The 15,743-nt window shown below is 48.5% G+C and overlaps 2 protein-coding genes across 18 annotated transcripts in view; one reads left to right on the top strand and one right to left on the bottom strand.

The window, feature by feature from the left end:
• Positions 1-8,600, top strand: part of TTC19 (tetratricopeptide repeat domain 19) — a 52,469-nt gene extending 43,869 nt beyond the window's left edge. Inside the window, exon 9 of one of the 2 annotated variants that reach the window (XM_042967750.1) lies at positions 8,315-8,600. In XM_042967750.1, coding sequence (XP_042823684.1) covers positions 8,315-8,416 — 102 coding nt within the window. In that variant the 3' untranslated portion in view covers positions 8,417-8,600. Of the gene's footprint in view, positions 1-914; positions 948-8,314 lie in introns of those variants that run through there. The other variant, XM_042967751.1, reaches the window with a different exon arrangement.
• The window catches only part of NCOR1 (nuclear receptor corepressor 1), a 158,723-nt gene that overhangs the window by 11,187 nt on the left and 131,793 nt on the right, over positions 1-15,743 (bottom strand). For 12 of the 16 annotated variants that reach the window (XM_042967734.1, XM_042967733.1, XM_042967735.1 and 9 more), the window contains 11 exons: positions 15,267-15,523; positions 14,556-14,916; positions 12,317-12,544; positions 9,657-9,866; positions 9,029-9,178; positions 8,595-8,702; positions 5,556-5,721; positions 4,882-5,375; positions 2,023-2,151; positions 1,444-1,601; positions 1,071-1,294 (listed from right to left, as the gene is read on the bottom strand). In XM_042967734.1, coding sequence (XP_042823668.1) covers positions 1,071-1,294; positions 1,444-1,601; positions 2,023-2,151; positions 4,882-5,375; positions 5,556-5,721; positions 8,595-8,702; positions 9,029-9,178; positions 9,657-9,866; positions 12,317-12,544; positions 14,556-14,916; positions 15,267-15,523 — 2,485 coding nt within the window. The remainder of the gene's footprint in view (positions 1-1,070; positions 1,295-1,443; positions 1,602-2,022; positions 2,152-4,881; positions 5,376-5,555; positions 5,722-8,594; positions 8,703-9,028; positions 9,179-9,656; positions 9,867-12,316; positions 12,545-14,555; positions 14,917-15,266; positions 15,524-15,743) is intronic. The other 4 variants (XM_042967737.1, XM_042967743.1, XM_042967747.1 and 1 more) reach the window with 2 other exon arrangements.

Below are 15,743 nucleotides of genomic sequence, written 5' to 3'. Positions count from 1 at the left end.
ATATACCGGGTTATCAAAAAGTCTGTTGGCGCTGCTTTATCCGTGCACGTGCACTGGTGGCACATGACAACCCGGGACAGGCAGCGGCCGATGCTCCGAGGGAGGTCAAGGTCATCGTGTGCTTCGGTATCACACCCCACCATCCTGCCCTTGTTACTCCGGTGAGCCCTCCAGGCTTTGACCTCTCTCTCTGAGTCAGTCAACACTGAACAGGTCTTTCCCCGTGAAGTTAAAAGAGAAAGGACCAGAGAACTAAACTGAACCCTGAGCACCCCATCAGGTGAGTCAAGACAGGCTCTAGCTGCCCCCTGCTAGGGCTGCGCGATTCTCTGCGGTTTCATGTTCTTCCTCCGGATACCACATTGGTAAAGATCACGTGATATAAACATACTGTTTAGACCAAAACAAGGCTTTGGCTTAGTGACTGTACATATTAAGAGCTACCTGTGACCTTTAAGTGTAATTAGTATATACGTACATGACCTGTCCTTTCCTTTCCCAGTCAACCCCATCCAAACAGGTGGCCATTTTTTACCATTTTTCTTTTGGTTCCTTGGTGGTTACCTCTAAACTAAATAATCTTACACTTTTCTTGATTTGTCAAACTTGAACCTATCTATCACCTCCCTTCCATGAAAGATGAAGAACCTGACTTTTGAATATACATTAAAAAGATACAGTACCAACTGCTCGGGCAGTGAACATTTTAAGAACAGACAGGAAAAACCCTCATTTGTACTTCCCAAGGAGTGAGAGTGAATAAACTTTAGGTGTACGAAATTAATCCCCTACCTTGTAGATCTATTCAAATTGCTTTACTCTTCAGAAACGTACATACAATTTGAAATAAAAACCATACTGGGGCGGCTGGGTGGCTCAGTCCGTTAAGCTTCTGACTCTTGATTTCGGCTCAGGTCCTGATCTCCCAGTTTATGAGACTGAGCAACGCATCAGACTCTGCTGACAGCTTGGAGCCTGCTTGGGATTCTCTCTCTGCCCCTCCCACAATTGCACGCCTGCCTCTCTCTCTCTCTCAATATAAATAAACTTGAAAGAAAAACAAAACATACCTTCCCCTGGATTTGTCCACAAGATTTTCTGGAGAGACCCTTGGACCTGGTCTTTGATGGTGGACAGACTGAGACTGGGATTCTGGGCTGTAACGATTTGATGTTTTAGTCCTCACAGGTGTGGACACCAAAGCAGATGGTGAATTTTGGAATGTAGAAGTGGGAGGCTGCTGGGGAGGCTGTGAGGAAACTTGATTTCTAGCAAAATCTTGTGTGATGATTTGCTGTGAATGAGGAGAGAAGGAATTGGTTAAACCCACGGAGTACTTGCCCAAAAATGTAGCATTAAAAAACCTGGACATCTCTTCTGTGACTCTCTGTGAAATGTGCCTCCCGCACGATCAAAAACAGAAAAATTAACAGAAGAACTTACACAGATGTGATCAGCGAGTGTGATCAGTCGGTGGGTCCTGGGCACTTGCCCCACCCCGTCGGCCTGTGAAGAGGGGGGCAGCTGCTGCTGTGGAGACAGGGATTCCTGCTGGGGTCGGTAGTGATGTAATGGTCCTTCGTATGGTCTGCTGGCTTCACCTAGTGGAGGGCAGACAGGTAGATGTCCTACTCAGGGAATACCCCTGCCTGTCACTCACTATCAGATTAAACATAACTCAGGGACACATGGGAGGGACACGGTGCTATCGCTAAACAGAATTCACGATCTTAATTTTGGAGGAAAAAATGCTTATCAGGACTAGTACAAACCGTGAGAGCATGAGTGGACAAAATATCAGCTATTTTCTGTATCGTTAAATATGAACAAAAGAGAACTCGATAAAAACTTCAAAATAATTTTCCACTGGTGCAGTCTTAAAGGGTTCTACAGCCATAAAGACTCCTCTAAAACGAAAACAACAAAACCAGTTATTCCTGCACACGGTCTGGGCAGATGATTGGAAGCAAATGACACCTGCAGATGTGCAAACAGGTAAACCGGTGGCTAAAAAGTACCTACTTTCTGCTTGGTTTGCCTTCACCACCTCCGGCTGATAGGCCTGTAGCTTCTCCTGGGGCGGCACTGGCGAGCTGGCAGGACTGATCACCTCAATAGCATCGCCAGGCGCTTCATACCGATGAGAAGATACTTTAAGAAAAGGAAAGAATCTTACTTTAAAACTAATCCGACGAGAAGTTTCAGAAGTCCAAATTCTTCAAATCTACTCGCATATTTTTGGTTTTTATTCTCAGAAACGTTCAGTGGCACCCAGGTTAGTGATAACAACCAACAAGCTCAATGCATTGGTTTCAAAGGTCCGCAAGTGCTCCCTCAGAGTCCCTGGTCTCTGTGGGACACAGGGTTCCTGAAACCGTGTGGTCTCTGAGACCTTCGGGCGGGGAGGCAGAGGATAGATGTGTGACGTTCTCCTGGGAGCAGAAGAACCCCAGGAAGGACCTTTCTCAGAGGGGAGATCCCAACGGTTCACTGCTTCTGAGAATTACAGTTCTGTGGGACAACGAGCTCTTAGAACTTTCAGGCTACACAGTGGCTTCGTTACCAGGATGCTTTTAAAGCTACAGATTAAGTAACATTATATAATGATTTTCTCAAATCACTGGAGTACTGCTGACAAAAAGTATTACTCCAAATAACTTCTTGGCGCTGTTACACGTGAAAACACACAGAAATGGCAGGGAATGTCTGAAAAGTAGCAAATGCACTCTCCTGGCAGAAAGGACGCCCACGTCAGAGAAGGCCCCCTCTGGGTAGCCATTCCCAGAAAAATAGGGTCAGTGCGGTGAGGGTCCAGGCAGCCGTTCCCAGTCTCGCCATGGCCTCAGAAGGACAGGAGAGGCACGTGTAACCTTCTGTTGCGGAACCTTCTGACTTTAGAGTGCTCTTTGCATCTATGGGCTGTAGCAAAGAATCCGAGAACACTGTCAGAGGCCCAAAGGGTCTATGACTGCCGGGATCAGCCAGTGTGATCAGTCAGTGGGTCCCGGACACAGGTGTAGAAGTTCGGAATGAACTCTGTTACCAAGCTCCCACCTACGATCCTCCAGGACTCAACTGAACGGCCCTTTCGTCCTCCCCCTTCACCAGGCCATGCGGGTTGCGACTGGCTAGGTTCTAGTAGACTCGGGAGAACGGGAACCTGACAACTGGGATGGAAATGAGCTTTCGGGAACTAAAATAAATCACTATATTCGAAGTCATTTATACTACTTTGCAACTTCTGGAGCCCCTGGCATTCATCACTGTTTAAACACCCGGCATCCTGAATCTGCTCACCACGTCCGATATACAGTCGATAGACTAATGCTACACTGTGCACACACCCCTCTGGAAGTCGCCAGGTGAAGATGAAGGCACAGTGCTTCACCTGCAGGGGGAAGGACGCTCTGAAGAGAAAAAGTGAAAAGCATACAGGGTACCTGTAAATAGCCTGTCGGCTTCATGCCAGCCATTTACCCAGGGATAACCCAGTCAGAAAAGAAGACAGGTTTTCTATCTTCAGACCTTCTGAAGGCCAGACTCCTCGAGCAAGGTCTGCTCTGTCATGCCACCTGAGAAGAGGGGCTATCCAGCGACTAGCGAACCATGTGCCACCGCTTTCAGTAAGCCACAGGCTGGATCCCGGTCCTGGAACCACAGATCTTCCCCAGGGAGCAAGTTTCTGCACGTGTAATACCAATTTTGCAGATCTTCATAATCCCAGGCCAACAGAAGTTTCCTGTCTATACAACAGACTATCCAGCTGCCCCCTTCTCCCCAAAAACCTCAGCCGTGGGGCAGATTTTTACCCAAACAAATTATAATTAGGCACGGGGTAAAAAGAATTACACGTCGCATGCTGGTGCACACGAAATCTCCAACTCTGTTCAGTTTCGTTAATGGAAACAGCAGAGACAGGACTGCGTGTGGTTAAGTTACGGCAAGCATTAGCTGACAGTCGCTTAAATACCTGCTGCTTCCTTCAGGAATTCCATACAGAATTTAGGCAGCTGTTAAGAATAAATTCAAAGTAACTTTTCCAGCATCCAACTGTAGATTTGTGAACCCTTACGGACTTAGAGGGTAGATGTCAAAACGACGAACCAGATTTGATCAAAATCCAACCGGCAGGGAGGGGGTGGGGGATGGGGGAAATCGGTGACAAGGATCAAGAGCACACTAATCGTGAGGCGCACGGAGTAACAGTACAGAAGCGTCGCATCGCTACATCGCATGCCTGAAGCTAACAGAACGCTGTATGTTTACACCGGACGTAAATTAAAAGTTAAAAGAGACACGTGAGAACAATTTGAGAAAACGAGCACAGAATATGAGGCTATGCGTAAAGGAGGAATAAAAATGACCAATAAATATATGAAAAACGTTGTTTGTAAATCCGACTTGCAAGACACATGTGATGTAAATACCAATTACCAGTAAGACGGTGGTGTTGCTTTTTAAAACTCTGTATCTCAGCAAAAGGATACAAGAGGCTGTGGGGTATCGACTTGAATACCGAACCACATCCTAGAAGACGCCCCTGAAGGGGCCTTCGTAGCCCAGAGCTTGACGACACATGTGTCATCTTTCAGATGCCTGAAAATGTTAGTGAGCTCTGTCCTTCTTGCCAGCTTTACCTTTCCAAAGGCACGGGGTTCTCATGGAAAACACCTGGACAGGCGTACTTCAGAAGCTGAAGTTTAAATAAACATGACGAACAGCAGGACAGACATTTTGCACCTGTAAACCCACCAAACCCTTTCATGACAATTATGAGCAAGGTCAGGATTTTCCTTCTACCGTATAGCTCTGCTTTACCTAGAGAAGAAAGTAATTCTTTACTCAGATATCACATTGCAAAACTCAGATGAAGATACATACAGCTACTAGAAGAGTCTGAACTTTGAGAGCCACGTTCCCTCGCATCCTTGTCCGAGGCAATTTGCCGGGTGATGATCACGTCTATGAAGTTAGCTGCGGTAATGGTAGTCTTCCCTCGGGTCCTTAGCTCTTCCTCATATCTGGATTTTGGAGGAGGCCCTTTATCTTTCCCAGCCTCTGAGTAAACTACCGAAGAGTGAGGCTGGGGCTTGCCACTTGGAAAGGCGGCCGAGGTGTACAGACACTGAACAGATCTCTTCTCCGCCTCCAGGCTTTTCTGCTCTAGCTGCTGCTGCTCACTAACTGCGGCTGACCTGCTTCTCAAAGTTTCTTCTAACCTGGAAGCTTCATGCTTACTCTCTTTCGTTTTGGAAACCTCCATCTGGGGGGCAGAGGCTGCGGCGTCCACGAGGGCGGCCAAGGCGTCCGCAGCGGTGCTGTAGCGGGAGGCCGGCAGGCCCTGGCTTATCGACGGGCCCCCGGCGGGCAGCGGCCTGCGAACAGAAGCAAACCACACACAGCTCCGTGAAGGGCGGGCTCTACCGGGGGCGCGCTGGGGAGGCGGCGGGGTCCACCGCACACCAAGACGTGTCGGGCGGCCACCGATCTAAAAGTGCGCGGTACGCGAGAGACCGTCTGTTTGTCCTTGGTCCGAATGTGTCCGGGAGACTCACATGATTCGCAGCTGAGCGCTTGGATCCAAAGGTGTGATTACACTGGTTCCGTTGGTTCCCTGGAAAACGCTGGGTCTCTGCTGCAACATGGGCTCCTGAGCTCTCACCGAAGGGGACGGGGAGCGGACATACCCGTGGCTGCCAGGTCGGCCCGGCTGTTCGGAGCCTGTGAAGGCCAAAAAAATAAAATAAAACAAAGAAGAGGGAAGGGAAGACAAGCCCCGAGGAAGAACCTAGAGACGGCCACATTTAGGGACCGTTCCTTTCTTAGTTATTCCCGACAAGAGAAAACGTTAAGAAACTTGACGGCCCGCCTTTTGGCCTTTCTCATGTTCCACACGAGTTTCTCAATAGAGATGTAATAAAACCACGCTCGTAGCTCGAGAGAAAAACATCCACTCTCATTTACTGGCGCTTTCATTTCTGTGATTCCTGACAGAAACAAAAATGACACCAACAGTGAAGTACAGTTGATCCTTGAACAACAGGGATTTGAACTGCACCGGGCCACCTACCTGTGGATTTTTTTTTTTTTTTTAAATACAGTACAGTACCATAACTGTGTTTTCTCTTATCATTTTCTCATCAATTTCTTTTCTCTAGCTCACTTTATTGTAAGGACATATACATGAGACATGCATACAAAATATGGGTAATCAACTATTTATGTTAGCGGTCAGGTTTCCAGGCAATAAATAGTAGGCGACTGGCAGTTTGGGGGGAGTCAAAGTTATACTTGGATTTTCCCCCGCTGCGTGGGGGGTCAGTGCCCCTCACCTGAGTATAGGGTCAGCTGTGCTCATACAAATCGGGGGGCACCTGGGTGGCTCAGTTAGGCATCTGACACTTGATTTCAGCTCAGGTCATGAGCTCGCGGTTTGTGAGATCGAGCCCCCCCCAGTCGGATTCCGAGGTGACAGCCATTAAGCCTCCCTGGGATTCTCTCTCTCTGCCCCTCCAGCATCTGTGCATGCGTGCGCTCTCGCTCTCTCGCTCTCAAAACAAATAAACGTTAACAAAAATCAGGTAAGCTCATCTCTCAGAGTTTTCCTCGAACTCCGGCGTGTTTACCGTTTCCAAACTCCCATTCGGCGCCGCCGTCTAAACATCGTGACGAGGACGGCACACGTGATGAGAGCTGCCACCACCCCAGGGTCCGAGGCGGCTTCACTCAGCCACAGCTCTCCCCGGGGACACGTTCTCTCTGTGGACACGTGATCACTCACACCGCCCCCCCCCCCCCCCCCCGCCCAAATCAGCTCCGCTAACCACCTCCTCCAGCAGCTGAGCTGTTCTTGTTCGCTTGACCTCAGCTCTCCCCGAACGAAGCCACAACTTGGACTCTGTGCCGCACGGCTCACTGGGAAGAGCTCAGACTCCCTCGCTCTTCACTCCCTTCTGCGCCGCCTCCGTTCTCCGCCCTCAGAGGCGCCGGCAGTTTTACCGTGTGTCCCTGTCCCCACAGCAGGTACCGCCCGGCCGCACCTCTTCAGCAATTTTCTCCCTTCCAACCATACATCAGCTTCCACCAGCACTTCTCTATTCCTAGGAGAGGGCCTGCGATTTAAATTTCTGTATCTCGGCCAAGACTATTCCTATTTACGCTGCCACCTGATGACGCGTGAGAGTCAGCGTGTCTTTAGTCACACCGACACAGAATACTCACAAACCGTTCAAGTGTCTGGTGGGAGAAATGGTGTCTATCGTCTCGAGTCTGCGTGTTATCCGTTAGTGGGATCACGAGCATTTTCAAAATCTAGTTCCTACCGCAGTGACGCTTTAATTAAATGCGTTCCACGTTTGTATGTGGCCAGTGTAGGATCGGTACTCGGGTGCTACCTCGCTATGCGTTACAGCACTTCCTGTGGTCAGACGCGGTGATTCCCGCCTATCTGCGGACAGCAGACCGCAGCTACAGGTCTTTAGGCTTCGCAAGCGCGGAACTGTTCAAGATAAATCCTCAGGAATGACGTCACTGAGTCGAGTACGAGGACCAGCTTTGGACCCCCGCTCTATACTGCCGCCACTTCGATTTTAAGGGTCTGTTCCCCACGACCAGGAGTGTGCCCTCCGGTTCCACACCGCCCTCTCTGACCAGCCCCGCGTCGGGAACATCCCTCCCCGTAACCTCCAAGGACGGACCGACTCCTCTCCCCGCATGCTTGCCGCCTGGAGAGCTCAGCCGAGCCAGAGTCTCAACATTTACGGGGGACTCCCGGGTCACCAAGTCCAAGCCGTCCGTTGTCCTAAGCGCCAGATCTGTCTACCCGGCAACACGGACATGGGACGTGGTTTCATTTCACTGATGGAGCCCAACGCAAGAAGACAGATATGCCACAGATAAGAACGCGTGTCCCAGAGACGCATCAAAGCGTGTCCCGTGGTAAAACCCCTCTGCTCTTCACTTTCGTTAATCCCTCTCTATCTTACGTGAGGGCCGATCTCGTTTCTCGTCTCTTCCTCACCCGCCGCGTCCAGTTACTGCCGAGTCCTTCCCGTTCGCCTCAAAGGCACTCTTCCCAAGCAGCTCCTTTCTGGCCTCTCCCAGGGCCAAACATCCCAGGCCGTTGTGAGCGACCGTCGCGGCCTTGCTATTCTGGTGACAGCACGTGCCCCCCTCCGGGGTTCTAATCCACCTCAAGCCCCTCCTGTGTCCGTGCCCCCTCGTGTCACCTGCCTCCCTGCCGAATGGCAGCATCTGTCCTCTCCAAGTGCCAGCCCTCCTTCTAACTGTATTTCCACTCTTCCTCCAAGTCCAGCTCGACGAGTCCAGCTTCAATGAGCCCCGCGCCCAGTGTCTTCACACAGCATCTTCGGAGCCAACTGCTGGGGGCCAGATCCAAATGACGCCTTCCCCGTGAAAGCGTCACCTTCCTGTTCCAAATTCACGTCTGCACCGTTTAAACCTCGATGGCGCTCTCACCTGTCCTTCACTTACGGCCTGAAACCCCTTTCTGTCTCAGGATCCCCGTGTGTGAGATGACCTCGGCATCCCCACGGCAGGAGCGGGTGCGGAATGAACAAAGCCACGCCACTCACCCGACCGCAGGTAGAGGTCCGAGGACGCCGCGGCTATCCGCTCCCGCTCCTTCTCGCGCTCCCGCTCCCGCTCCGCACTCGCGGCCGCCGCAAGGTGCGTTGAGTGTCCTGTAAAACACGCGAAGTCGGCCACTTCAAGACAAAAACATCAACCTGTCAGGTACAAACGACGTGTGAAGTCTCAAGTGGCTGAAAGGTTTCCAAAACGCTCCAAACCCCGCGTGTGGGAAGGTTAAGAGTTTTGGATGACAACTAAAGCCCAACACGAGCTTTTAGGATGTTTCTAGAGTAACTGGAGACAGAACGGCATAGAACTATTACTAAATCTTAAGTGAAAGACCAAATGGGGGACAACCGCCCGAAATGCCTTCAAAGGCCGTGCTGTCAACACGGTGGTCGTGTGTTGGGGGGGAGGGGGGGCTGCAGACTCTCACCTGGAGACATAGAAGCAGAGTTGTATGGCCTGGGGGGGAACGTAATCTGTGTACCAGGAATATAAGTGATTCTGTCCATGGGTGGAGTACTTGTTCCCCCTGGATGAGGCACTAAAATTGCTGGAGGCATATTGGTCAGGTCAATGATTCCTGCTCAAAAGACAAACACGAGAAAACTATGTCAAGTATCAGTCTTTCTAAAGATACAGAACTGTATGTGGCTATTTTATGTGGTTTATCTCTATAACCCAGCGATGCTTTGTTATACGGTATAAATAAAAATGGCCAAGATCATCATCACTTTGTAAGGCCGTCTTTAAATCTACAGAAGGCCGTGAAATACTGTGCCCCATACCGGTAACCTAAAAGCATGAACAGATTACAGAGGGAGGCAGCAAACTGAAAACACAATGATTTCAGACACCCAGCTCGATGACTTCATTTAGTTAGTTCAGTGTTCACCAAAACACCCCGTCTGACACACTTCTTCATTTGCCTTCAAGGCCTAAAAGCTACACGGACAAGGATATGGCTGCCTCTTGATTCTTTCCATCATCCATTCAATAAATACTCATCGATACTCAGCACACATAACACACTCGTGAAACCGAAACGCAAAGACACACACCCCTCGTTGCCGGGTACGGGAGACCCAGCTGCTGCTCCCGTGGGGAGAGGCCTCTGGCCACATCTGGGCGCAGGTTCACCTGCATCTGCTGTGAGGTAATGTAATCATTGAGGATTGTCTGTCTCGTGTTCTCCATTGCGTAAAGCTGATACTGACTCGGGTAAGCTGGGGTTGGTGAGAGCTGTCTCTGAAACAGGTAAGCGGCAGCTGCTGGCGGAGAGAACAAGAGAAAGGTGTTCAGCTGAGTCCACGTGAGGTTCCTGTGCCGAACATCACCCACAGAAAGAGGCGGGGCTCTCGCTCTCCAGCTAATACGCGCGTGCAGCCCTTACTCGGCGTGGGTAGGAACGGAACAGGGATTAAGGGAGATTCATTTTAGACCCCGACACATCAGCGGTATGAATATACGCATTCTAAAGTCAGATGTGAAAGGGGCGCCTGGGTGGCCCAGTCGGCTGAGTGTCCGACTTCCACTCAGGTCATGATCTCGCGGTCAGTGAGTTCGAGCCCGGCGTTGGGCTCTGTGCTGACAGCTCTGAGTCTGGGGCCTGCTTCAGACGATGTGTCTACTTTGCTCTTTGCCCCTCTCCTGCTTGTACTCGGTCTCTCTGTCTCTCTCTCTCAAAATTAAACATTAAAAAAAACCCTTTTTAATTATAAATAAATCAAATCAGATGTGATGGAAAAGGGGGAGAAACTAGACACAATAGGAGTGTGAACCTGTTTACCCAAGTAGAACAGGAGCTAAAAAACTTCTCCACTAGTTTCACTGTCCATCTTTGCCACGTAACTTTTATTTTTCACCTAAGTCTCAAGGGCTGCATTTGAGAAATTATTTTTGTAGTGCCAGTCATTCAACACAACCAAACAGAAATCTATGTGAACACACTTTCCTGGGGCTGAAGAGGATTAGTCCACAAGCATTTAATTAATCCATGTGTTGAGAGCAGAGAACGGCAAACTTAAAGGCCGGATGGTAAATATATTAGGTTTTGTGGACCGTATGGTCTGTTCCACCTACTCAACTTTCCCACTGTAGCTGCACAGACAGAATGAAAGCAGCCACAGACAAAGCATCAACAAATAACTGCCTGTGTTCTAATAAAACTTTATTTACACGAACAGGCAGCAGCAGGATTTAGCCCCCTGGCCATAGTCTGACTAGCCTAGGTCAGAGCATGACACGAGATGCTAGGAAGGGGTAGGTACGTGTGGTAAAAAGTAGAAGGTAAAGTCTCTATGCTCAAAATATTTAGAATCCAGCTCCAGCTCAAAAATAACCAGTAAATAAAACTGCTACAAAGGAAAGGACTAAGGTATAAACCTTCAACGTTGTCTGAAAACTTGAGTGAACTATTTTACATAGACACGTTCTCCCCAGAAAAACAAATAACCAGTTTTCTGGAATGTTTGCCACCCCTTTCTTCACCCGGAACTCCCAGCCGGGTGATTCTGTCAGTGGAATCTGTGGGAACTCCTGCCTCAGTTCTGGGAGACAGTCCCTGAAGAATTAAATGTAGGCTCCTCTGAAACTTAAGTGTTCTCAAGTGACAAACGACCTGATGGCACTGATACAACCCTCAGAAGGTACAATATTTCCTACAGGCACCTCGCTACTAGAAAGTGAAACTAACACTTAGAAATCCTGGCATACTGGTAACGAACATCTCTTCTCTAAGGACCACAGTAAAACAAAGGTGGTCTGTGTCCCAATTTCAACCTGAAGGATGTGACAAGCGAGCAATTTAGGGGAGAGGAGAGGATGAGCAGAAAACACATTTGAGGCAGGGTCGGTGGGCGAGGGGAGCGGGCACCGGGGGCGGGGAGGACAGGGTGCAGCTGGCCCAGCAGGTGCATCAGGACAGCCACCGACACACTGCCGGGGCTCCTTTCCCTCAGTAGAGCACATGACCCTGAGCCCAGCACAGACTGCTCGCTAGAAAACCGACGGACTCCTGCACCTACAAGAGGTATGTTCACCCACAGCCAGAGGCCGTCTGTCTGTTCCAAAGTTCCTTCCTGCCGTACCTGCCACTGTGATTACGTAACTTAAAGAATCTGGAGGTTGTTGAGGGAAGAACAAAAAGTGGTTTCTCTGGAAACTAAGTCAACTGCTTTGGAAAGACTCAAGACAGAAGCTGAATCACGTATGGACAAGATAATTTTAAAAGACAAAAAAAAAAAAAAATCTGAAAGGATTCTGTAGTGAGATTCCTTTCAAGTGGTTTTAAATTCCAGCTTCACTTAAAAAAGCAAACATGGAAATGTGAGTATCGTTTATGTAGCAAAGAAAAGGGTGCAGTTTCATCGGTGGACCCTGGCCCGAGATCAGAATTCTGGTGAATGAATGTCTATACCGTGAATTCAGATGTTTAAGGTATGCCTGTGTCATTTAAAAACAATCCTTCACATGGGCCCACCTTTTCAATCAGCTTAACCAAATACCTCCTTGTTTCTGTCCTGTAATGGGTGCCGGTCCTCCTTCGTTTTGGGATTTCAGAACTGGTAACGTGGGGGTGTGGAGTGTGTGAAAGGTCAGTGAGCTGCACACTAACAATGTATGCAACAGTCTGCGTATTGTACTTTAATAAACGGAGCTTAAAAAGTCGTACAGGTACATCTTTTCTTCGCCATACATCCTCACCACACGCTGTGCTTACCAGGATCCAGAGCCCTGTGAAACGGCATGGCGGGATCCAAATGCGTGGGAAGATGGCTCCGATAAACCTCTCCCGTGGTGCCGCCCCTGTGATGGGGATCAAAAGGGCTGTGGCTTACTACCGGGTCCACCCCAGGCACCGGAGACTTCGCCGGTATACTTTCCCTCTGGGTAGGGGTCAGTGTCGATTTTCTTTCATGATTGGTAGACTTGCCAGAAGAGATGGTAACTGGAAAAAAAAAAAAAAAAAAAGCCAACCCCACGACTTCTTAAGAGAACTTGTGAAGTAGGATTATACAGTTGACCCTTGAACAATGCAGGGTTAGAGGCGCCAAGCGCCCCAGCCCCCTGCAACAGTCAACAATTCATACGTAACGTCAGACTCCCCATAAACTAGCAGCCTACTATACTATCGGCTGGAAGCCTCAGTTGATCAGCACATCATCTTATGTGTTGTATGTATCATGCCCTATATTCTTACGATACGGTAAGCTAGAGGAAAGAAAATGTTAAGAAAATTCTAAGAGAAAGATACATTTACAGAGAGCACTGTATTTACTTAAAAAAAAAAAAAATCCACCTAAGTGGACCCACGCGGCTCAAACCCGTGTTGTTCAAGGGTCAGCTGTATTTCTCCATTTCTCACCCAGTCAAATACAGACGATATTTATATTTTTATCTGCTTCCACCAAACGTTTAGTAGTTAATCTTACACAAATGGGAAGAACTAGTGGAAGCTTTTGAGATTTGGAGACCACCGCCTTTTGGATCACAGCACCAGCATTTTATCACCTAATATTAAGATTAAAAATGAAGTTCAACACTCCTCTTTAAGTCCCATTATAAATGATTTTTGTGTTCTGTATGACTCTAACATTGCAAATTCTTTTCGATCCCACACGTACGTGTATCAACTCACAACCCCCTCTCTGCCTGCGTCACCCAGCCTCCTTGCGGCCCACTAGTCCTGAAGTTACACTATTTTTCCTTGCTCTCTACTTCCACAAAGACTTTCTTACAAGCTCACCAGTATCAATCACCTCCCTCCTTCAGCCTCTTCTTTTTAAACAATAGTATTCGGAGGTTGGATTATCCCCCTGATGCTTACCATATGCCAACACGCAGTGGCCGTCACCCTCAACTGTTTTTAATAATTGTTGAAAACACACAGAACATACAATGTACCATTACACTGAGTGTATCAGTGCCATTGATCAGTCCTCACCACCGTCTAATTATTAGTATTTTGATAATATCAACTTAGCTATGATCACACAAACCTGCCTGATGACACCAAGAAATCGTGGTGGTTTATTACGTCCCCTTCTGAGCCCCAGCCTGCTCGGAATGGGCGGCAGGGGGGGAGGCAATTCTCCTTCAAAACTGGGCCCAAGGGTCTGCATTCACCGTCCTACTGCCCAGCAGACTCTTCCCTCTTCTCTTCTCCTCCTCCCACTGCACAAAGCCCTTCACCTCGACAGCTCTCACGGTGTCCAGCCAGGATCTTGCACGTGAGCCCTCGATAAATACGTATTGCAATGAAGCTCAAAATGATGAGTGAGGACATTGCTAAGGTCCGCAGATCGTTTCAGGGACCGCCTGGTAAAAATCAATGCCTCTTACCTTACTCATGTACCCGCTGGCAGCAGAAAGCCCAAGAGGCATGGAGTTACAGTGACAACAGTAACAATACCGGCAATAACAACAGTTTGCGTTTATCGAGTCCTTCACATGCCAAGCACTACTCATTCTTTCCTTTTAAAAGTCTTCAGACACATTAGTTCCTTTGGCCTTCACAACAGTCCAGGAAGGGAAGGCTTAATATTACGTTAAGTTACATAACCGATACAAGTCCGTGCAGGAAGAAGAACCTTAATTCGAGGCTAGGCAGTCTTGCTCTGTGGCCTAAGCTTTCAACTGCCATGCCAGACTGCCGCGGAGCAGTTGTCAACACTGACTTCCAGAAAACCTTGTAGGGTTAGCTGCAAATCCACTCTGAGAACGTACTTATTCCGGAGCATTTCTGGACTCCAGCATACCGTGCACGTGATTAAAATATTAGCTATCTTACCTGCAATTGTATCAGCTTTTCACCCGGTAGCCTTCCCTACAGCCCTCGCATCCAGCACAACCTACAGATCTCGTGACAGTCGAAAGCTAACACTTCAGCATTTACTATCTGCCAGAGGTTTGGGGAACGCGAATAAAAACGAGCAGACAAGGACAGAAGAGTAACGCACCATCCGAAGTTCTGTTCATCATAGGCGAGCCTCTGGACATGGTGCTCTGATAACTCACAGGCGTCCGCCGGGCACTGCTGTCGTCGTAGATCCCTGGGCTCAGTTGTGCTTTGGGAGCCTCATGAAGTGTTGACCTAAGAACTGAGGGGCCAGAGCTTACCACCGATGTATGTCGGGAACGCACTGGCTCGCCTGCCTTCACATCCTCATATTTCCCCCGTTCTACCACTTTGATGTTCTCTGGCACAATTTCCAGTGGAGGCATTCCACGGGGTAGTTTGTTAGGCCCCGTGATTAAAGACTTGACGTTGTGTTTGATGGCAGATTGACCTGAGTTGCTGTCAAACTTTATCGGTGTACCCTAAAGGAAACAAACGGCACAGGTAGCCCAAGGCAGCTGAAGACTCCTCCATCCCATGTCAGTACGGCCCACGGCAACCACAGTTTGTTCTGGTGACCCTTACTGTCTGTGTGGACGTCTCTGTCACAGGCTCACCGATCCAGAGCTATGCGCCTTCTCGCGACACACGCTCCACAATACACACACGAGAAAACGAATGATAAAGCATACGTAAACCTTTCACGTTTACCTCCAAGACATCAGACCTCACGAGAACTACTTATGATTATTAAGTCGTGCTTTTTAAAATGCTCCATGAATATCACAGTCTGAAGCGGAATGGCTGACAGAAAGAACCCTGTTCTAGTTACCTGGGAGATGGAACCCTCAATGATTGGCCTTGTGCTCTGGACCACCTCTGGAGTTTTACGGCTTTCCTGAGTTAAAATATCTTGCCGTGGAATCTCATGAATGGAACGCCCCATTTCTTTGATGGTGGTAATACCATCATATGGTTTTCCTTTGGTAATGGCGCCTTCAAATGCTCGTATGGGAGGACTCTCCCTTTTAATCTGTTTCGGATATTTTAGACCATCTTCAAAGCTTTCGGTGGTTGCTCTTGGTGTGCCTTCAAGAAAAATTAAAGAAAAAATACTTATTAAAATAATGCCAATGGTCGCACAGCAATGCCACTGAGCTGTACGCTTAAAAACTGTTAAAATGGTAAATGTTGTTACATACATTTTACCGTTATTGAAAAAATTTAATACCTTATCATCTTGCAGTTTCTAATCAATTTTCTGTTTACAACACATCCTTAAATATTCATAAGTCATCATCTTATGGGC

This window comes from Panthera tigris, chromosome E1 (assembly GCF_018350195.1).
Source record: "Panthera tigris isolate Pti1 chromosome E1, P.tigris_Pti1_mat1.1, whole genome shotgun sequence".
In the NCBI taxonomy this organism is placed as follows: domain Eukaryota; kingdom Metazoa; phylum Chordata; class Mammalia; order Carnivora; family Felidae; genus Panthera; species Panthera tigris.
Note: the sequence above shows the minus strand (reverse complement) of the source record. Positions and strands in the feature narration are given on the sequence as shown.